The following is a 22,231-nucleotide window of genomic DNA, read 5'->3' as shown; positions in this document are numbered from 1 at the left end:
GAAGGGTGGCAGAGGGAGAAGCAGACTCTCTGCTGGGCAGGGAGCCCGACGTGGGACTTGATCCCAGGACCCTGGGATCATGACCCGAGCCAAAGGCTGATGTTTAACCGACTGAGCTACCCAGGGGCCGCTGTCTATCACCTTAGGAAAGATTTATTCGATTTGTTAATTTCTAGAGAAGGGGTGCACGTCTAGCAACCTGGTTTTATAGGACAGCGTCTGTACATCTCCTTCCATGGGGTATCCCCAAATTTCATGACCATATCCAGCAGTAGCAGATCACTCACTTGGAATAAGACACCCCCCCCCCCCCGCCACTTCCAAGCCCTATATAGAACCTAACATAAAAATCTCCCCCTCTCCTCGGCCTTTCTGTCTGGTCAAATCCGCGACTTCTCCCAGCCTTGTCCCATTTCCCCTGAGAGCTCTCAGGCCCAGGCGTCTGGGGAGGTGTCTCTGGACTGTACCAGGTCTGGCAGGGCTTGGCTTTCTGACAAGCATACCATTAAAGACCCCAGAGAGTGGGCCCAAGAATGTGCGCCTGTTCTATTCCTGTCCCCACTTCCTTTCCAGTAAAGGGCAGGCCGAGTTGCTACCGGCCGCTGAGTTCTACTAATAGACACACAGGCCTAGGGGAAATTGTGTGTCCCGCACGGGGATAAATCAGGATCAGCCCCCGCTGTACAAGAGCGGGGTGATAGTTAAGAGAAAAACGGCATATTTTGTATACTCTTGCTGGGCACTGCACCCATATCAGATGCGATATATATTTTTGGGGGGAGGCTTTGGTATGCTCCCCTTCTCTCCCCACCAGCCAACATTCATTACAAATGTTCCATCATCCTACATCGCATAACTGAGCGCATGGATTAAAGCAAAGGCGATTTCCCTCTCCCAGTCCGGCAGAGAGCTCAGGCCTCAGGCTTCATACACACGCGGACTGGCCTCGGAGTTCTGCTAACCCAGGCCCAGCCCTGGGCAGTAGCTGGCAGGGCTGTGAATCTTAATTCACCGAGGCAATTTTAGGAGCACAGTGTAAAAAGGGAATCCTAGGGAAGCAAATAGTAGTGGCTGCATTTTGAATTTCACCCACCATGAGAGCAGCCCGGGAGCTCAGAAAAATCGTGAGATGCCACTTACGGTCTATAAATACATACATGCGGCGTGTGCGTCGAGGTACCGAATAGCATTCAGCTTTCTGGGCAGATGGACTTTAAAACAAACACCCTCGCTCCCGATTATAGCTTCGGGAAGTTTTTTTTTCTAAACCTTTAAATAACTCTGAGCTAGTTACATTATGAGTCGTCCTGACCGTGAGGTTTAGGGGGACCCTGCAGGATTTCCTTCCCTGGAGGCCTCAGGAGCAGGCGCGAGGCCGTTCTGCCCTGCAGTGTTTCGGTGCGGTATTTCTTGGAGGGTGAAGGTAGACAGCCCCTCTGGGGAGGGGAGCAGAAGCCCGGTCTTGCTGCACCGCACCCGCGGCGCTCCGGAACCTTCTGTGTGCTGTACTCTGGAAGGGTCTGGCTGTGTCCCCAAACCTCAGCACTACAGGTAGGTGGGCTAGATCCTGCTGCTCGGCACAGTCCTTGAAGGAGCCCACCTGCACAGACCAGCAGAGTCACCTTAGAACCCATTTTTATTTTCTTCTTATACCACTTTTTTATGGATGATGCATTTCCTAAATTTGTCCCTTGCTGGGCAGGGGGACTGTAGTGTTTATTTCTCAACACTCATCTTGTTGAAAGGACTCCTTTGTCCAAGCATTTGGGGACTTGGTCATGTGTTTGGATTTGCCTTATACACACTGGTTATGACGTACGGCCTCCCAAGGTCCTTCTCAGTCTGGGCAGGAAAGACCGAGAGACTAAAGGACAAGACTGCTGAGCCTCCACTGCCTCTCTGGTGTGACCCCTAATCACTGCTACTGGAAACTCTGTGTTCTCTTTCCTTTGAAAGGTTTCTATGTAGCACAAGGAAAAGCATAGAGTGTACAAATGAAGGCTCATTTGAGCAACAGAAAATGATGGAGCCAAGTCATCAGCTATCATAAGAGTAGAAACCACAGTGCTGATTGGCACAGGCCCTAAGGCCTTTGTAGACTATAAATGCTTTTGAGGCTCAAAGTCACGAATACTCCCCATTGGGGGAAAAACGCACATTTAATTTGACAGACAATTTCAGGGGGTCCAAGGACCCTACCCTACCCTAGTGTTTTGCATTTTATAAATCACTCTCACATATGTTTTATTTTTGACCTTTACACGTGACCCTGCTGGGCTGATATTACTATTAGCCTCATTTTCAGAGAGTACCGAGGCTCACAGCAGTGACTTGCCTAAGGTCACTTAGTAAGTAAATTGGGGAGGCTTTGCAAGGGTAAATCCACATTCTTTGCACTGTGCCATATCGGCCTGTGTGATCTGATGGCCATCTCTGCAGGGATTAGGAAGACCAAGCAAGCCCAGTCTCTATTCCTGCATTCGGACTTTGTGTGTATGTAATTTCTGAGTGCAGCTCTAGATTGAGCTCACGGAGGCCTCACCAAGCCCTGCAGGGAGCGTTGCCTTACCCCAGATGAATGGTCCGTATGTGTTTCTGGATCCCTGCCGCAGTGCTCAGCACCTTCCCGCAGTTCTTCCAGAGGCATTTGAACATCACCTTCATAGAATTCTGTAACAGGAGAAAGTTACATGAAAATGAAAACTAACCCATCAATATTTTCTGTAACCCCCACACATTTTCTCCCCCTTCATTAGAAAAGGAACAACTTGGGCACCTGGCTGGCTCCTTCGGTTGAAGTGTCTGACTTGATTTTGGCTCAGGTCATGATCTCATGGTTGTGGCATCGAGCCACGAGTTGGACTGGGTGCTCAGCGGGGACTCTGCTTCACATTCTCTTCCACTCCTTCTCCCTCTGCCCCTCCATCCTGCACTCTCTCTCTTCCTCCAAAATAAATAAATAAATCTTTTTTTTAAAACATTTTATTTATTTATTTATTTGACAGAGAGACAGCGAGAGAGGAAACACAAGCAAGGGGAGTGGGAGAGGGAGAAGCAGGCTTCCTGCCGCGGAGGGAGCCCAATTCGGGGCTCGATCCCAGGACCCTGGGATCATGACCTGACCTAAAGGCAGATGCTTAAGTGCTGAGCCACCCAGGCACCCCAATAAATAAATCTTAAAAAAAAAAAAAAGGTAACAACTTCCTATCACCTTTTTTTTTTTTAAATGTCATGATTTGGGTTTTTATCTTTAAAATTTTTTTCAACATTCTATTTATTTATTTGAGAGAAGGAGAGAGAGCGAGCAGGAGCAGGGGTGGGGAGGAGCAGAGGGAGAGAGAGAAGCAGACTCTCTGCTGAGCAGGGAGCCCAATGTGGGGCTTGATCCCAGGACCCTGGGATCATGACTTGAGCCAAAGGTAGATGTTTAACCCACTGAGCCCCCCAGGGGCCCCCAACTTCCCATCATCTTGACTATAACTCAGCATACCATTCTAGAGAACTGCCCTCTCCCCCCAGCTGGTGAGGATCTTGGTGACCTCGGGCATTTTTCTGCATCCTTCATGGATACTGTTGCCCAGATATTTAGTTCACTCTCATTAAGGCGGTCACAGTGTCGTTTAGGCGGTAATGATGTATCTAACATCAGTTGAACACTTATCATATGCCAAGTGCTACTGCAAAAGCTTATCTCATTTAATCCCAGAGATAGATACTATCATTGCCACCATTTATAGATTCGTAGAGAGTTTCAGTAAATTGTGTGCAGTGAATAAACCAGCTTCTAGCAAAGCTGGGAATGCAGGGAGTTGGGCGCCAGGAACTGCCCTTTCCACCAGGACACAATGCCACCTTCTTTTCAAGGGTCTCAGTGTCTTCCCCAAATAGTCCAGCACAGTGATTGAGAGCACTGATTTTGGACTTACTTCCTCCAGTCCTTCGCTCCCTTACTTATTAAGTAGGAACAATAACAGTACCCGTCCCAGAGGGTTATTATGGGATTAAATGAGGTCAGGAAAGTGAATCCTTTAGCACAACACCAACAGGACTAATTATTCAACCAATGGTAGTTGTTATGGTATTATTATGATTATACTTCCTGAAATGAATTTGACAGGAGATTAGTTTTCTCCAGAAAGGGCCCTTGTCCTTGGGGTGCCAGCGCTTTGCTGATTATTCCCACAGGCCGGGTGACAGTCACATCTGTGTGCTCACCGAGCCCTGTTTCCTTTTCATCCTGAGCCCACAGCTAGACCTCATTTCCCAGCCTCCCTTGCAGTCAGGTGGGGACATGTGACTGACTTCGGACTAATAGAATGTGGGCGGAAGTGACAGATATTCCTTCTAAGACTTGTTCCTCAACTACTTGGCAGTGCCATTTCATCCCAGGCTGCTGACTAAATGCCGAGGACGCTCAAGGACTCAGGGGACCTGCTTGATCAGGGGTTCTTAATCTTCTGTTTGCTATGCACCCTTTTGGCAGTTTCACATTAAACCTATGGAAAGTAATATTTTTTAACATTTAAAATAAAACACATAGAAATACAAAGAAGAGCAAGTGTATTGAAATACAGTTATCGAAATATTAAGAATATTTTGTGATATGCTTGGTACTCTGTATTCTTTAACATATTGAACATATTGAATAAGAAGGTCTTGTTCATTAATATAACTAATAACTACCATAATTTCAAAGTTGTGTTAAGCCTAAATGATATTTCATGGTATCTGCTAAAATTATAATGTGATACGAAAATATCTATGCTATCTACTGGTAGTAAAGTCACAGGTGGTTTGATGCTATCAATCATAACCACAGGAGATGCTGAATTGATAAGGAGGTTAATGACGATGAAAATATACTTTTCTCCCACTCCAAGTTCACAGACTCTCTGAATTCTGTCCACCCTTTTGGGGACCTGTGGACTCCAGGTTTAAGAATCCCTGCCTTACGAGCAAGGGGCCCAGGTCCCTGGAGGACTGTGTGGAGCAGAGATACTCCCTTCACCACTCCCACTGACCTGACTGGATTGTGACATATGAAATAAATAAGCCTTTATGGTGTTAAGCTTAACACTGAGGTTTGGAAATAGGCTGTTCCAACAGTAACCCTACCCTTACCAATAAACAGTCGCGGTGACACCTTCCCTGAACTGAGGGGATTAGTGGAGCTTTGTTTACAAGTCCAGTAGGATTTCTGCCATCAAGCCCTTGTGGGGTTCACCAGTATATGCCCTGTTCTGTGGGACAATCATTTACACATTTAGAAGATGACTCATTCAGGTATTACTGATGGGATTAGTATCCTGATCCAGCCCCCTCCCCCCCAAGATTTTTGTGCATTTCTCAATTGAAAAGACACTTGGAAACTTCCAGAACTGAGCAGTGTTTCTGTGTGTTGGGGAACGGCCACTTTCAGCATGGCGAGTGGTGGAAACCTTACAGCAGCACACGGCTGCGGTCAGCTAGGGCGGACCAGCGACAGCCGGAGGGGCCCCCCTGCCTGTGGGCTCCGTGAGCCCGGTAGCCCGCAGGGTCCCAGAGGCTCTGCCTGGGAGGCTGGCCTTCCTGACGCCGCAAGGGGGCCACCCCGGCCTCGGCGCCAGGGCGTCTGCAGCAGCTGGGGGGCGCTCGGCCCGGCAGCCGGCCGTTCAGAGCCCCGTACAGGAGCCGCGGCTGCACGGAGCTGGAGCCGAGCCGGGTGTGAAGAGAGCCCAGAAGCGAGCACAGACTTCGGAGACTTTCAAGTACACAGTCCTGAAGAGTCTGTGTTTGTTCTAAGGGCGCAGTTCTCAAATCTCAGGCTCCCTGACCTCCTTGGGCTACTGATCTCAACACACGGGCTGTCGGATGAAAAAAGGGGGAGAGTTGAGATCCTCCCCCTCGGCCCGAAGGGTTCACAGGAAGGAACTCCGCTTGGTATTTTGTATTCAAAGCACAAGCTGACTTAACAATATTAATGAGCACACCCTCACACGATGAGTGCTTTTTACCCATTTTTCAAACAATGAAGCTAAACTATTAAAAAAAATCTCTTCCACTTAAGGGAATTAATGACTCAAACTGCAATGACATGTACCCGAGAGTCCAAATGTCTGTCTGGAATTAAAGTCATGATAGATGAAAACACTTTTTGATTCATTCCAAACCTTTTTGCTGATAGTATTCTTCAATTAATTAAACTAAACAGCTATTTAGCAAGGAACAGTCCAGGTGCCAGGGATAGAGGGAAAAAACCCCCAGCTGCTCTCCAGGAACTTACATGCTAGTGGGGCAGAGACAGAAATGCTAATACATGGTGACTGCCGCAGCTGTGCGAAGGTCACTGGAGGGGGGTGCGGAGGTCAGGGAAGACCTCCAGAAGGTGACTTCTGAGCTGGGACCTAAAGGTTGGAGCAGCAGGTAGCCATGCTAAGAGCAGGCATTTTCCAGGGGAAAGAGGAAGAAGAGCTTGGCAGATTGGAGGGCCAGAAAGAAGAGTGAGTTTAGAAGGTACTGAGAGAGAGAGAGAATGATCTGAGATAAGGCAGACAGGCAGGGAGGAGCAGATCCTGAGGGTCTCGGAGGTGAAAGGAAGGAATTTGGACTTGATTCTAAAATAAAAGAGAAGCTATTGAAAGGGTTTAAGCAGGAGAGTAATACTGTATGATTATATGATTTAGTTTTTTTTTTTTAAAGATTTTATTTATTTGACAGAGATAGAGACAGCCAGCGAGAGAGGGAACACAAGCAGGGGGAGTGGGAGAGGAAGAAGCAGGCTCCCAGCGGAGGAGCCCGATGTGGGACTCGAAACGCCGGGATCACGCCCTGAGCCGCCTGAGCTTTAAGGACTGCGCTACCCAGGCGCCCCTAGTTTTTTTTTTTTTTTTAATATCACTCTCTGGGGCGCCTGGGCGGTGCAGTCGTTCAGCGTCTGCCTTCAGCTCAGGGCGTGATCCCGGCGTTCTGGGATGGAGCCCCACATCAAGCTTCTTTGCTAGGAGCCTGCTTCTTCCTCTCCCACTCCCCCTGCTTGTGTTCCCTCTCTCGCTGGCTGTCTCTCTCTGTCAAATAAATAAATAAAATCTTTAAAAAAAGTATCACTCTGTTTTGGGGAGAGAGTAACAAGTTTGCTGGTGGTATGCTACTGCAGGTCAGAGAAGATGGAAGAAGGCTGGGCGGTGAGCACGGAGGAAAGCAGACACATCCAACAGTACTTGCTTTGGGTTGAAAACGAGGAATGTTACGAGGGATGGTATTGAAGATGACTTCCATAGCTAGGCAGATTGTGGTTCTGTTTTGAATATGTTAACTTAGAGACACCTATTATAGATCAGGAAGGGGTGGCAAGTAGGGCACTGGACATATGAGCCTGGAACTTAGGGAAAGGCAGGGTGAGAGATAGACATTTGGAGTCAGGAGCTGAAGGATTGCTGAAAACTTAGGTCTGGATGAGATCCTGTAGGGAAAAATGCAACTAGAGATGAGTAGAAGGCCCAGGACTCTGCAGCATCCGATATTTCCTATTGGAGAGAGCAGGAGCAGTCAGAGAGAGAGAGAGAGAGAGAGAGAGCGAGCAGGAACAGTCAGAGAGAGAGAGAGCAGGAGCAGTAAGTGAGCGAGAGAGCAGAAACAGAGCAGGAGCAGAGAGAGAGAGTGCAGGAACAGTCAAAGAGAGAGCAGGAGAAGTCAGAGAGAGAGAGAGTGCAGGAACAGTCAAAGAGAGAGAGGAGAAGTCAGAGAGAGAGAGAGAGAGGAGCAGAGAGAGAGAGCAGTTAGAGAGAGAGAGCAGGAGCAGTCAGAGAGAGAGAGAGCAGTTAGAGAGAGCAGGAGCAGTCAGAAAGAGAGAGCAGGAACAGTCAGAGAGCAGGAACAGTGACAGAGAGAGAGCAGGAGCAGTCAGCGAGAGGGGGAGACAGCAGGAGCAGTCAGAGAGAGAGAGAGAGCAGGAGCAGTCAGAAAGAGAGAGCAGGAACAGTCAGAGAGCAGGAGCAGTGAGAGAGAGAGAGAGAGCAGGAGCAGTCAGAGAGCAGGAACAGTGACAGAGAGAGAGTGAGAAAGAGCAGGAGCAGTCAGAGAGAGAGAGAGGAAATCAAGACAGTGTGACATTACAGCACAGGTAGAAGAAAGCGCTCAAGAAGGAAGATGAGGCCAACGGCGTTGAACGAGGACTGGGAAGAGTCCCATAGAGGCCATACGTGGTGGCTGTCGGTGGCCCAGAGAAGAGCATGTTTCACAGAGTAGTGGGGAAGGAAGTCAGACTGCCGTGGGTTGGAGAGTAAGTGCCACCGTTTTCAAGAAAGGTGGCGAGTAGTAAAGGGAGAGTTTGCAAAGACGAGTGATACTAAAGTGAGTTTTCACACTGATGGGAACAGTTGCAAAGGAAGAAGAGCTGGACAGTGTAGTAGAGATGGGGGGCATGAGGGGGACACCACAGGGTGAGGCCCTGCAGAAGAAAGATGATTCAGCATCAGCGCTCCAGCCTGGGTGGGAGGGTTGCCCTAGGTGGCTCAGGGCATTTCGGTCCTGGAAGAAGAGAAAACCAAGGGATGGACATAGATTCAGTTTAGTTTGCTGATTAAAAAAAAAAAAAAGTATGCCTGTCTGAATGCTTCTAATTTTTCAGTGAGGTAGGAAGTGAGGGCAAAGCGAAGGGCAGAGTGGGGAGCTGTGTGGGAGCTTTGAGGAGAGCAGAGAAGGCTGAAAGTTTGCCTGAGAGACTGGGAAAGGACCAGGAGATGCATATGATACTATTTTCATATTCATGGGGGGAAACCAGAACCCAAAAAGTTAGAAGACTTATCCAGTGTCATTTGATGGCTCCTACCAATGAGACAGTTAATATAATAGTATTTCACAACACACAGAGCCAAATTCCTTCCACATCTTAGGAATTTTTTAAAGGTTCCAACTGCTGATAGTTTTAGGAAATGGCTATCACAATGGTATTCTTGTGCCATAACAAGTATTATTTATAAGATTGCTGTTCCTAGTCCTTGCAGGAATATGTCAAACATCTGTTTTTTTAAGTTGATAAGCAGTAAAGCTCGGTACTGATTACAGAAAAATAAATATCATTGGTATAACTCCTTTCCTTAGGTAGGAGGAAAGAGCTGACACAGGGCTATCAAACCCAGAATCCACAGTGAAGCCGACCGATACCCTCTCTAAGTCCCCTGGAATGAGGACAACTACCAACTGCAATTGTTTGAACATCATCTCCTCAGTCACACCCTCACTTTTTTTGGCCCCTGCTAACGGCTCCACAGAAATCTGTCGCCCAAAGAAAAGTAGGTAATGGATATGAAAAGTGATCAACTTTGCTTCCTCCTTGCTTTTTTCTTTTGTTAGGTTTCCAAGAGACATGCCGGGGATGGGCCAAATAGTTTCGAACATGGGAAACTCTCTGAGAGTAGAAACCATGACTTCTTGCCCAACACTCTACTCCTGTGCCTAACATAACTTAGCAATTAGAATTTGTTGTGTTGAATCTTAGGAAAGTTGTGTTTTGGGGTCCACAGCAATGAGCCATATTTGAGATATCTTAATTTACTGAAGTATTTTGGAATGTACTTAGTAAACAATCAATCTTCAAAGAATGTTTGTCAAAAGATTGTTGTTCTGTGGAATTCAAGATTTCCTAGTATGACTACCACTTGATTATCTGACCTGGCTGTAGATTAACTTCTCAGTGTAGGCCCATGGCAGGTGTGGTGAACACTGAATTATAGACGGTTTTCTCTTCACTCCATGTAGTACTTTTTCCATCCAGCCTTGCACACCCTGCACGGGTACATACCTGAGGAAGGTCTAAGTTTACCAGAAGAAAGTGGAAAATGTGCAGCAGGAAAAATGATTGTCTAATTTATAATGATTTGGGTCATTAGCATAAGCGACTGGAAGACCTTTATGCAGTATTACACTCCAGATGTATAGAGAAAGTTCCTGCTGATCTGCAAGGTGGTTGCTAAATGCGGACTCAGAAACATAATTACATATGGTGGGAAGACCTTTAACTGTGCTTGGGGACCGGGAACTCCCAAACTCCTTCACAGAGGGAAAGCTCGGCTTTCTCTCCTCTACCTCTTCTTTTTTGGCATTTCCTTTGAATAAGGTCTTTCATTTATTATCCCATTTTATCCCAAACTGCCAGAGCTCTGCCCTTATAATTTACCCATGCACAGATATTTGCTATCTCTAAATTTAAGAGCAATACAGATTAAGCTTTGGAAAACACTTATCATTTTGACCTAATCCAACTTTTAGGGATCTACCCCAAGAAAATCATTTGACATGCCTGCAAAGACATGTGTACACAGATGCTCATTGCACTGATTCTTAGATAGCGAGAAATCAGAAATCATCTCAAGGTTACTGAGGTAATTATGGGCAGATTGGTTCAATTAATTCCATATAACTGAATATTAAAGAATCTTCAAAATGACGTTGTAAGAAAAGCTGCTTCAACGTGAGGAAACAAGTTCCCAGCGTAGTAAGGGAGTTGCTTCCTCTTTGTCTCTACCGGTTCCCACCACTCCCTTCTCCACTCAGCTCAGTGCCTGGAGGCTCACCTTTATGCATCAGCGGAACCGCTTGCCCACTGGTTTCTGGCTGATTTGGCCAATGGGAGGGACTGATAGGAGGTGGGGAGGCAGGAGGAGAGACCCGAAGGCAAGAGGGTATGGACGTCCTCAGCTTTCTGTCTCCTGGCCACCTGTGGGCCATGGCTACATTTCTCCTCCAAAAACTAACACTTCTGCTGGTATTTTCAGAGTTTTGGTGACCCCCTGGGTTCTGGAAACCCCTCTGTTTCTTTGCCTCTTCAGGCTTACGGGTGGTAATGTTGTTAGCTCCCGGGATACCTTCTTCTGATGTCCCCCAACCCTGTCTACACCTTTGTCAAGAGCTTCTTCATTATACTCTCTTCAGTTACTCCACTGGATTACACGGTCTGCTTCCTGCCAGAACCTTGATTGATACAGGAGAAAAGTAGGTTATGAAAGTATATGAACAATATCTTTTTTTGGGGGGGGGATATGTAATGCAAATAAACATGTGTTATTGCAAGATGGAAATACTGGGGAGGGGTACCTTATTTTTACATTAATCTCCAAATGTAAAAATTATCCTATTTGTAATTTGAAAAAATTATTTCTTTAAAAATGGAAGCCACCCTATAACACTTGCTTGAATGATTTGGGAGAATAAAAGGACACCGAAAGGATGATCTCAACTTGAATGGAATCAAGTGGCTTCTTTCTACACAGGTGAAGGATGTTCTTCTGTCAAACCAGGAGGCCCCTTACTTGGTGATTAAGTACTTGGCCAAGTCCCCTAACGACATCCAGTGAAAACCAATCCTTTGTCTACAAACAGACTACTTGCTGTTACATTAAAAAAAAAAAAAAACAAACACCAAACCCAACCACAAGCCATGGGAGGAGGAGAACAGGAAAAAAATAGCTAAATAAACATCGCCCAGGGTTGCCACCTGGGTCCTAGCTCGTGCAGGAGGCCAAAGCAAGCAAAGCTGCTGGTGGAGTGGCAGCGGCCCAGTCTGGACGTGCCCGTCCGTGCTGCCGCCGTGGCTGCCCCTCGCAGCTCTAAGCGAAAGAAGCTCACAAGGCAGGGATGTCCGACGGAGCCGGGGCCACCGTTGGCCGGGGTCTTCCATAAGTTCGCTTCCTACACCACTGACAACAACCCCCAGAGGAGTGAGGCTCTGAGCAGGTAGCAGCAGAGCCATGGGATCTCACACAGGCCCGTGGGGGCTTCTCAGCAGCTTCCAGCAAGCTCTTCAGAGTCACCCAGCTTGGGTGCAGTAGGCTACAAGGGCTGGAGGCCCCTTCCCGGAGCTGCTTCCGCTTTGCAGGCAGTGTGCAGACGGTCTCAGGCACCAGCTGCTTTGGGGCTATAGGCCCAGAGCTTTGGCCAAGGCTTCCCTCGTCTTTTCTCTGCTTGCCCTTCCCACGGCAAGGCTCAGCCCTGGTTTGGAATTGTTTCATACCCAGAATACATTGGAGTAGCTTCTGTCTTCCTGAAAGAACCGAGACTGGTCCACAGGAGCGACAAGGTGATGGCTGAAGGTCACCTTCAGTTCCAAGAGTAGAAACGTGGCTGAATTTTGAAATAGTCTATAACATACCTAGGGATAAGTCCAACTGAAGCTATATTCCAGAAGGTACATGAACATCCCTTTACTGCCCAGTTGACCACACAGCAGCCTGGGGTTAATACCAAGTTGCTTTCTCGGAGGCGATTCTGAAGAGCCTCATGTATGTGTTATATGGCGATTGAGGTGTGTGTGTATGTGCACACGTGTGTACGTGTCTGTGTGTGTGCTGGGGGGTGCGTGTTCATGCATCCAAGCCTCCCCAGGGTCCTTGAGGGGAGGAGAGCGTCTACTTTGCAGAGATGGGGTTGGGCTGCGTTATATATGCTTCCTCAGCCCGCCTGCCGTGGGAGGAACCCACACTGCTTGGCAAAGGCTCCAATTGCTCTTTGAGCACCAAGAGGTCCCCTGAGACCCTCGGCATGTTCCCAAAGACTGAGCAGTGAACAGATGTATTTAAAAATTCAGTAACTGCCTAGAAGCCGGTAGGGGTTCCAATTCTTTCCTTTATTGGGAAAGCAGCCCTATACATGTCATCTCAACTTTGAGGCTTTATTTCTTTATTTGTAAGACAGGAGGACTGAACGGGTAATCTCTGAGGTATGTGAGGTGAGTGCAAAGTGACGGGTGAATTCCAATGTATACCAAACATGGATTCAACATCTCCCATCTATACGCACTGCTTACAGATGCTGTGATGATAAATAAACTAAAAAAATAACAAAAAGATTTTCATAAATGGAATAATACAGAATGTATTCTTTGATGTCTGGCTACTTTAGCTCAGCGTAACGTTTCCGAGCTTCACCCACTGTTTCACGCGTGCGTAGTCTGATTCCTCTTATTGTGGTGCAGGATTCTGTTGAGTGACTATACTATAATTTGTTTCTCCATCTACCTGTTTAGGGACATTTGGGTTGTGTGCAGTTTGGAGTGATAATGAATAAAACAGCTCTGAACTACAAGTCTACAAGTCTTTTTGTGGACATATGTTTTCTTATCTCTTAGGTAAATATCTAGAAGTGGAATTGCTGGGTCATATGGGAAGCATATATTTAACTTTGTAAGAAACTGCCAAACTGTTTTACAAAGTGGTTGTACCATTTTACATTTCCACCAGCAATGAATGAGCACTCCTGTTGCCAACATGTGGGATTTTGTACACCAAATAGTACACACGGTAAGACTGCATTTACTTGAAGTGTGGCACTCTGCGAAATTGACCGACAGTGATCGGAGTCAGAGAGCTGGTTTTTGCGGGGGTCGTGGGGGGGGGCACTGAACTACAGAGGGGCATGGGGTATGCTGGCTTTGGTTGGAGTGGGGGTTCCTCAGGTGGAGAACTCAGTCAAAACCCACTGAACTGTATTCTTTTTTTTTAAATTTTTTAAAAAAGATTTTATTTATTTATTTGACAGAGAGACACCCAGCGAGAGAGGGAACACAAGCAGGGGGAGTGGGAGAGGGAGAAGCAGGTTCTCAGCAGAGGAGCCTGATGTGGGGCTTGATCCCAGAACACCAGGATCACTCTCTGAGCCGAAGGCAGACACTTAACGACTGAGCCACCCAGGCACCCCCACTGAACTGTATTCTTAAAATGCATTCATTTTATTGTGTGGAGATCATAAATAAAGTTGATTTAAAATGATTTCTAGAATGACAAAAGCATTCATGAATTCATAAAAATCCCTACACAGTATATATTTTCTCAACCAGTGGATTCTACAAGTGCGTCTCATCTTTGGGATAATCTGGACATTTCTGCACGGGGTCAAGCGGTCCCGAAACTTGGAAAGGGTGGGCTAGGTGACTTCTGAAGTGCTTCGAGGTCCAGGGCTCCGGATCTTCTATACTGCCTGGCAGATGATTCTGAGATCCCGTCACTGAAGTGCCTAGGTCTCACTCCTCTGTATCCGGATCCTCCCTGAAGCCAAACCGCTCCCCCGACCTGGCTGGCGATGCTGTGTCATCACCATGAAATCCGTACAGTGTGACCCTGAGCTGCTTTTCTTAGCACCGCCCTCCCCAGCAGTTCTAACAGATGGGTCTATTTCTGGAGCCACAGTTCTTGCAGAAGACACTCTCCGCTCAGAATTAGTGGGTTAGGAATTAAGTCAGGCAGAGACTGGCAACGGCTTATTGGTGAGGGCTTTACGGGTTTGTTTCCTTTTCAGTCATTCACAATTTAAAGTGACTCATTGCTTTTTGGTTCTGAAAGATTGAAAATGCGGAGTGGAGCAAACGATGAATTCATTGTTTACTACTGCATAATAATTACGGAAGCACCTTATGTTAACTCAGCACTTTTTTCCCTCTGACTTGAGATTCTCCCTAGTTCATGAGTAAAGCAGCTTATGGTCAAGACACCTGTAAAAAGAAATGCAAACGAGGAAGGCCAGAATGTAGTGGTTGTCTCTGAGCTGCTGCTGATGTTATGAAAGGCGGAGTCCTGAGTCAGGCTTCCCTGATTCCTGCCCCTGTCACTGCTGCCCTAACCTCTCACCTGATCCTAGGCTGGCCTCTCCCATTAACCCTAAGTAAGTCCAAGGTGGCTGAAGTGGCTGCAGGATGAGGTGTCTTGAGCTGCACCACCACTGACACAGTCAGTGTGGGGACAGAAGGGAGAACGGAGGTGAGCACCCCCTTCTCTGCACACCCATGCTTTTCAAATTTCTATTCAGTCACTTGTCGAATGGGTAAAAAGGAAAGCCAAATATTAGCAGCCAGCATATATTGTTTGTATGATTCTCAGAACAACCCCATCCATGTGGTGCATCCATATCGTGATCCATATTTTACAAACGAGGAAACTGGGTCTTCGAGAAGTCAAGCGACCTGCTTATGGTCACCAAAGTATCAGAGCTGGGGTGCTAATTCCAGAGCCTGAACTGTTTTACCCTGTTCTGGAATGGACAAACTCAGAATCTGACAGAATTAGGACTCTGACATGGGAAAAAGTATATATTAATAAGTAGTTACCAGCACTTCTTCATTTTCTAGAGGTCCTCTGGGATTGATGGTTCATTCTAGGCCTTCCACAGAATTGGTTTTCTCCCAGGTTCCCAGAGCGGATGTAGCTGGGATCACTGCGTCACCTTGTGGTCGTGACGGGAACTGCATGTTCCCTATGGTTTGAGTCCTGGCTTTTCTCTGTGCATGGAAGTACTGTCTGTCGGTCTGAAATCCCAGAGGAAAAATTCTGCTAGCACTGGGCTTGGAGCAGTTAGCTGGCTGATCTCCAGGGCCGGGAGAAAGAAGCCTTTCATTTCCTTTTCTTGCATTCTCACTATCTTGGCTGAAGATCCTCTTAGAAGCGATGGGTCTTCATTCAGGAAGTGGGCCCTGCAGCAGAGAGCCTAGAGTTCCGTTCTCTGCCCTGGAATTTCTTTCTGAACCCTCCGAACCCCAATCCCACCCTGCCACGTGATGTTGACTGTAGCTGCATCTGATTATTTTCTTTCCATGTTATTTTCCTCTGTGGGCAGAGGGAAATGTGGATTTCTTGAATTAATTTGCTTCAAGAGTTTCTTCTTTGCTATTTCAGCCAAGCTGATCTTATCTCTGCCACATTATAAGCTACAGGACCTTGGGCAATTCACATAACCTTAATGAGCCTCTTCTGCAAAATGGGGATATGAATATGCCCCGGATTTTTGTGATGATAAAATTAAAGGCTTTATTTAAAAGCATGTTATAAACTATAAATAAATTTGCAAATGTAGTTGTTCTCAGCAAATGTTTCTTCCTTCCTGCTGGTAGTAAGACATAATGCCCCTGGGGCGCCTGGGTGGCTCAGTGGGTTAAGCCTCTGCCTTTGGTTCAGGTCATGATCCCAGGGTCCTGGGATGAGCCCCATGGTGGGGGAGCCTGCTTCTCCCTCTCCCTCTGCTCCTCCCCCCCCCCCCCCCGCTCTGTCTCTCTCTCTCATGCTCTCTTCTCTCAAATAAATAAATAAAATCTTTTAAAAAAAGAGAGACATAATGCCTGGTCCAGGCAATACATCTCATACTGTCTTTACATAAGAGGAAGATGGATCAGCGTAAGATGTGAAAAGGAGGTGTCCATGGGTGGGACGGGGGTGGGGGGAGATGAGAGAGCTTCTATAAGGAGGAGGAAGATCAGAATCACTTCTTTATAATCCCATCCAGGGAATGCTGCTTCCCCCTTTGTTTAGGGGTCCAAAATGTCCTTTACAATGTTGCTACATTCCAGGACACAGGGTTTTAGGGCTTGCGCATACTTTCTACTTATGGTCACATTTAATCTTTACCATTATCCGAAGAGAGGTTTGATAGTACCTGTTTGCCTGGTTTACAGATGAAGAAGCTGATAATCAAAGAGGTGAGATGATTTTCTTAAGTTCTCAGGGTCGCAAAGTTGGGTTTAGAATGTGGGTCTTTTGATTTCTGTTCAGTGCTCTTTTCATTACCACTTACCAGGTTCTCTCTTGGTAGTAGAGAACAGGGGCTTCCAAACTTTTTAAACCGTGAACCACAGTAAAAGATACATTTTGCACATTATACACATAAGCGTATAATTGAAACAAAAGCATCCAGGAACAACACCTACCCTGATGGAATACAATGCATTCTGTTCTGTCTTATTCATTAAAGAAGTGCTATTCACAGCTCATTAAATTGACTCATAGCCCACTATCGCATTGAGACCTGCAGTTTGGAAAACACTGTTCTAGAAGGTTCTCAAACAATCCCCACAGGACATATGACCATCACAATTGTCCATGGTCTCAAATATATTAGGAGTCTGAGGGAATGAAGAGAAAAATAGGATGAACTCTGAAAGTTTCACTGACTAGAACATATTGTCAAATGGACTGAGCAAATTAACTCTAAGAAATCATTTGAAATACGATCTTGAAAACTCTAAGGTAACGGCATCACAGTTACTGTGTTTCTACTACATTGTGAGCACAGCATTTATCTCTCCGATCATTACTGCCTCTTTACACATCAGTGTCCACCCTCCTGGCTTTTCAACCTTAAAGGACGCAGCCACAGCCCCATCTCAGGACATTGTGCCTTGGCCTGATGGGCGCTCAAGAAATACTGGTTCACTTAATAAATAAAAAAATTCTCATTACTCTCACTATTCAACGTAGCTTGAAGTTAAAAAGGCAATGACTTGGTCTATGTAAGATCCATGATTTAAAATTAGTGACTACGAGGTTCAGCCAGCAGGGATATCACCCCGAGGAAACGCAGGGTCTGAATAGAGGGAAAAATCATAAAGAAAGAAGGTTGAACATGTTTCTTATTCGTGCATTTATTCCTACTACCCAGCATCCTGCAGAGGGGTCTGTGCCCTTCAAATAAAGCCACTTTGTAATGAAGCTTTCTTTTTTTTGCCCTTTTGCCTTTGGTGACGTGACTATCCCCCAATTTAGTTGAAGCCTATAGAATCTACAAGTCTGACCAATGCAACTTAATTGTAATGCAAGAGTGTGAATTTTGGCTCCTGGCTACATTAGAAATGAAAGGCTGTGGCAGGCTTTCAGCAGTGCACCTTACAAGCTGGGGGTGTGGAGGGGGTTCCTGGGCCAGAGTCCTGGCCACAGTGCCAGGACCTGCTGGATGAGAGCCTGCACTACACACTCAGATGACCCCAGAAAGTCTGTGCAGCCTGAAGCAAGAGGAGAAGACTTTGGGTCCACATGGCTGTCTTGCCTGAAGGTTCCCACCAACAGAAGTGCCAGTCTCTCTCCCTGACGAGTCAAGCAAAGACTCAGAGTCTCTGGGGACTCAGAAGAGGCTGAACAACTCCAGCCCCCCTGCCCCATTGGGGGTGTGTGTGTAAAACAGCAACCCTTCATGCCACTGCCTCTGGGAAGGACAGGAGACTACACGAATGCCCTGTTCGCCGAGTAGAGGGAGTGCTTGCAGACCTCCACTGTTACACACACGCTGAAAGATGCTAAGAGAGATGCCGGGAGGGACAGTTGGACCGGTGCCATCTCTTTGTTTCGCTCTTTGAAATGAATTGGGGGGAAAAAAGGTTGCTTGGCAGCCCTTAGGGTTTTGCTTTGGATTTTTGTTTGTGAAGAGTCATGAATAATGAAGCTACCAATAACAAATTAAAAGACCAATATGTAAAATAGTTTCATATTTATATGGTGATTTAAAAAATAATGTTAAAGTGTTTTCTAGCTATGGTAGTATTGCCTTATTCCATGACACAGAAATACTTTTGAAAAATTGGGAGTGAACATAATGATTTAAATGTATGTGAAGAAAACGAAAAAGAATGTGAGCTTGAGGTCCAGGCAGACCTGTGTTTGAATGACAACTCTGGCCCTTTCTAACCGGCACGAAAGGGGTGGGTTGAATGCAAAATCTCTTGATTCTCAACCTCCTCATTTCAAAATGGGAAAATAATACTTACTGTGCAGGACTGCTGTGACTTAAAACTATAATCAATTAACTTATTAAATCGATTAATTCGATTTCCTTTTTCACTTTTAATGTATAAAGTATGTAATTCTTAGGATGTAACTATACACATGTTATATGTCAACTTGCATGTATGTTTCAATCCAGTTTCATAAAAATACTGGGCAAAATATTCTTCCCAACAACCCTTCGGGGCTTACTGAAGCAAAAAAGAGAAAAATATAGTATTAATTTTATTTTACAGAGGAAAAAATTAAGTCCCATCAAAGAGAGTGAGTTAATTACCAAACCAAGTCCGAAGTACCATTTTCTAACTCTCAAATACTGGTTAGTGGTAGAATACCTGATGTTAATTCTTACGCCAGTACTGCAAATGACCAGCAGAGGATGGGGTCGGTGTGGGGGGGGGCATGTGTACTTGGAAGAAACATCTCCATGACTTGGTCGATTTTGTTTTTAATCATGACCCTTGATTTCTTTTGCACCGTCAGAGAACATCGGAGCGGAGCAGGGCCGTTTCTGCCGGCCCCACGGGGCGTGGGGTGGAGGAATGCAGCATCACCCCCCGAGGCTCACACCGGCCCGGCCCTTCGAAGGCGGACATTCCGGCAACCCAAACCCCAACACGGTGTGGCCGACACACCAACCTTTCTTTTCCTGGGGATGGGCTCGTCAAAGAGCAGGTTGCTGGCCTCCGCCTCGTCGATGCCGTCGTCCGGCTGCGGCTGCGGCGCGGGGCTGCGGACGGGCTTGAAGCTGTCGGCCGACAGCGGCGGCGACGGCGTGGACGGGTTGGACTGGTCGCTGGGGGCGCTCCAGCTCCAGTAGCCGCTGCTGCTGCTGCTGGAAGGCACGCCTCCTCCCTCCTTCCAGGATCCGCTGAGGCCCTCTGTCCATGCACACAAACACAGCGTCAGTGCAAGTCCGGCCTGCACGGCGGGGGGCGGGGGGGGGGGGGACCGGGCCCTCAACGCTATGCTTGTGAAAGCGCTTGCAGCCCACTCGACAGTTTGCAACGGTTGGGGATGTAAGATTTACTCTGAACCTCAAAAAAAAAAAAATCGCGTAGCTTTATAGTTTATAAACATTTAGCTATTTTAATCACACGACAGGTTTTTCTCACAGTTTTCTCTGATGTGTGTTGTTTTGCTCAACACTAGTTTCTCAGGACGACAGTGGAGATGATATGAAAATAAGAAAAAAGAAGATGTTCTTGTTTGCTAAGTTTGGGGAGCTCTTGCCTTTCTAAGAAAGAAATCATGGGCAGCAGTCTTCCCCCACCCCCACCCCCTATTTTAACTTTTCAAAAGAAATTTCTCATAGGTCTGTGATCCTTGCATGACATTTACAGAAAAAGTTGGTCTAAGATTTAAGAATCGAAGAGAATAATTTCCGGATAGTTACCTCCGAATAATAATCTACCTTATTTCACAGCTGCTTATTCTAACAAATACCAGTGCCTTGCATTTGGTGAGTGTATTACATCTCACGGAGCTCCTTCACACAGTCTGGTGCAGTCTCACAACATCTGTCTCTCCGAGTAAGGACTGTCATGCCTGTTTTACAGATGGGGCTCGTGAGGCGCCTGGAAGTCCTGTGACTGCCGCATGATGAGTATGTAACTCGGGTGGCGCGGGGCCCAAACCCTGGTCTACCCATTGGGCTTCTTCTCCTTCATGCATGTGGGCCCTGTGTTGTGAGCAACGTCCTTTTTCTCCAGCAAAACTGAGATCAGAGGAGAATTTATTGGTAATAATTACTGGTAAGACTGGTGTTGAACTTTACTTTTCCACTTGTGGGGAAACATTATGAAATGTTTGCTAATATAGACAGATCTTTGCCCAGTTAGAATGTCTTGTGTGGGGGGGGGCTCTTTTAATCACTGAAGATTTGCTTTACCTTTCAAGATGCCCAATCTTAATGAACATTTCTATAGATTCTGCTTTCTTTTTAAAGGATAATTTCTCCTTCATATTTATGTACACTTTGAATATATTAAAATGATATTCTAAGTACAAGGGGGGGGAAGTCTCAAAATGCCTCATTAAAAAAATGTTGCTAACATCTGTGTAATTAGTAATGAAGGCAAACAGTAGACTAGCATTCAAGGAGACATTTCTTCACCACCTTCACATAATCAGAGATTGCTAGCACATTCCTCAACTACATCAGACTAGGAGTTCACTTAGTGGAGTGAAGATTGAAGTTGAAATAGCAGGAGAAAGTTACCCATCTCATTAAAGCAAGGCTCTAACAGAATCCAGTGGTCATGTATGCAGGCTCACACCTTGCCAGCCTCAACAAAACCAAATTAGCATCTCACCCCTGCAGTCTACACAGAGACTGACGCGTTGACCCGACCGAGCCGCCTACAGTAAGTAAGAAAGCTCCATTCAAGACAACACGGCTTCAAGAGCAGCCTAATGCAAGGCCTTAGGTAGTATTACCTGGTGTGGCAGACTCACTTGGCAGGCTTATGAGGCTTATAAATATACTGCGGCAAACACTTGTAAAATAAAACAAGTTCATGGTGCTAGATGTGTCATCGAGCTAGGTATGAGGAATTGAATTTATTTTGAAAACCAACTATTATTACAGTGTTGTTACATTGCTTCGTGTCAGTGCCAAAAGTTAATTTGCTTACTTGTGAATGACCTTTCCTTTAGAAACACTATTTAAACAGAAGGACAATGTGATATAGAAATAAACTTTTCAGAAAAAAGTCAGAACCAATTCAGAGTGTTTTTTAGAGAACAGTGTCTTTTCTTAAACAAATATTTGCCAAAATGTAGACACACACCACTGGTCTCTTACACTCTTTGCACACCCACATCCTGACAAAATGATCCTTCTCAGACACAGAAAAGGAACACAACAGTTTTCAAAAACTCGCTGACTTCCCGTAATTCTGGATATAATTTTTATGTCTAAAAAAATTAATAATTCTTTCATTTTCATAAACTGCTTTCCCTTTTTAAAAATTTGCTTCCTGTTGCAGACTAAATGAGAGATAATAGAGAATTTGGGATTATTAGTTGGGTAGTTCTTTTTTTAAATTGGAAACAAACACTGAATTACTTTCTTTGTAACTGTGCTAACAAAAGTTTTCATTAAAGAAGTGAAAAGTTTATTTTGATTCTAACCTTTTAATACAAAGGAATATTAAAGATGTTCTCAATTAAAAAAGAACACGACGGTAAAAATGATGATTATAGCAAAAAAATACTTTTTCTGCTCTGTGATTCCTTTTTCCTAGGATGGGTTTTGGGGATGCCTTCAGTTTTGTGTTTACTGTAATCTTTCTTCGGCGGCATGGCCAAGCTGAGAAAGGTAAGTCAGGCTACCTGTTTGCCAAGAAGCCCAGAGAAGAAGGTCAGGTCATTCAACAGGGATGGCCAGGCTCGTTTCAGGAGCACCCTATCCCCCAGCTGGATTGGAGTAAGTGCTGGTGAGGACTCACTGGATGTTCAACATATTTATTTTAACATCTCATGCTGATAACCAAATGATGTGTGAACCATAGCTCAGTCCCCTAATTGACTAGGCTGGCTTTGAGGGGAAGGTTTCCTTCAGTGGTCTCAGTGCACTGACCTGGCTTCACCCAGGGGTGGTCCACTGGGAATACTCTTGCCAAAACCACCAGCGACCTTCTCCTTGATGCAGAATTCAGTCCTTCTCATGACTGACCTCCTGCAGCACCAGAGGCTCTCCTTGAAACATGCTTTTCCCTTGA

At 45.9% G+C, this 22,231-nt stretch overlaps 1 protein-coding gene across 1 annotated transcript in view; it reads right to left on the bottom strand.

Annotated features, from left to right (window-relative positions):
• Positions 1 to 22,231, bottom strand: part of ZNF704 (zinc finger protein 704) — a 238,755-nt gene that overhangs the window by 26,816 nt on the left and 189,708 nt on the right. Inside the window, exons 4-5 of the mRNA XM_045806067.2 lie at positions 19,146 to 19,387; positions 2,570 to 2,670 (exon numbers count right to left, since the gene is read on the bottom strand). Of these exons, the coding sequence (XP_045662023.1) occupies positions 2,570 to 2,670; positions 19,146 to 19,387 (343 nt within the window). The remainder of the gene's footprint in view (positions 1 to 2,569; positions 2,671 to 19,145; positions 19,388 to 22,231) is intronic.

Source organism: Ursus americanus, chromosome 9, assembly GCF_024610735.1.
Source record: "Ursus americanus isolate L20-20 chromosome 9, mUrsAme1.1.p, whole genome shotgun sequence".
Lineage (NCBI taxonomy): Eukaryota > Metazoa > Chordata > Mammalia > Carnivora > Ursidae > Ursus > Ursus americanus.
Note: the sequence above shows the minus strand (reverse complement) of the source record. Positions and strands in the feature narration are given on the sequence as shown.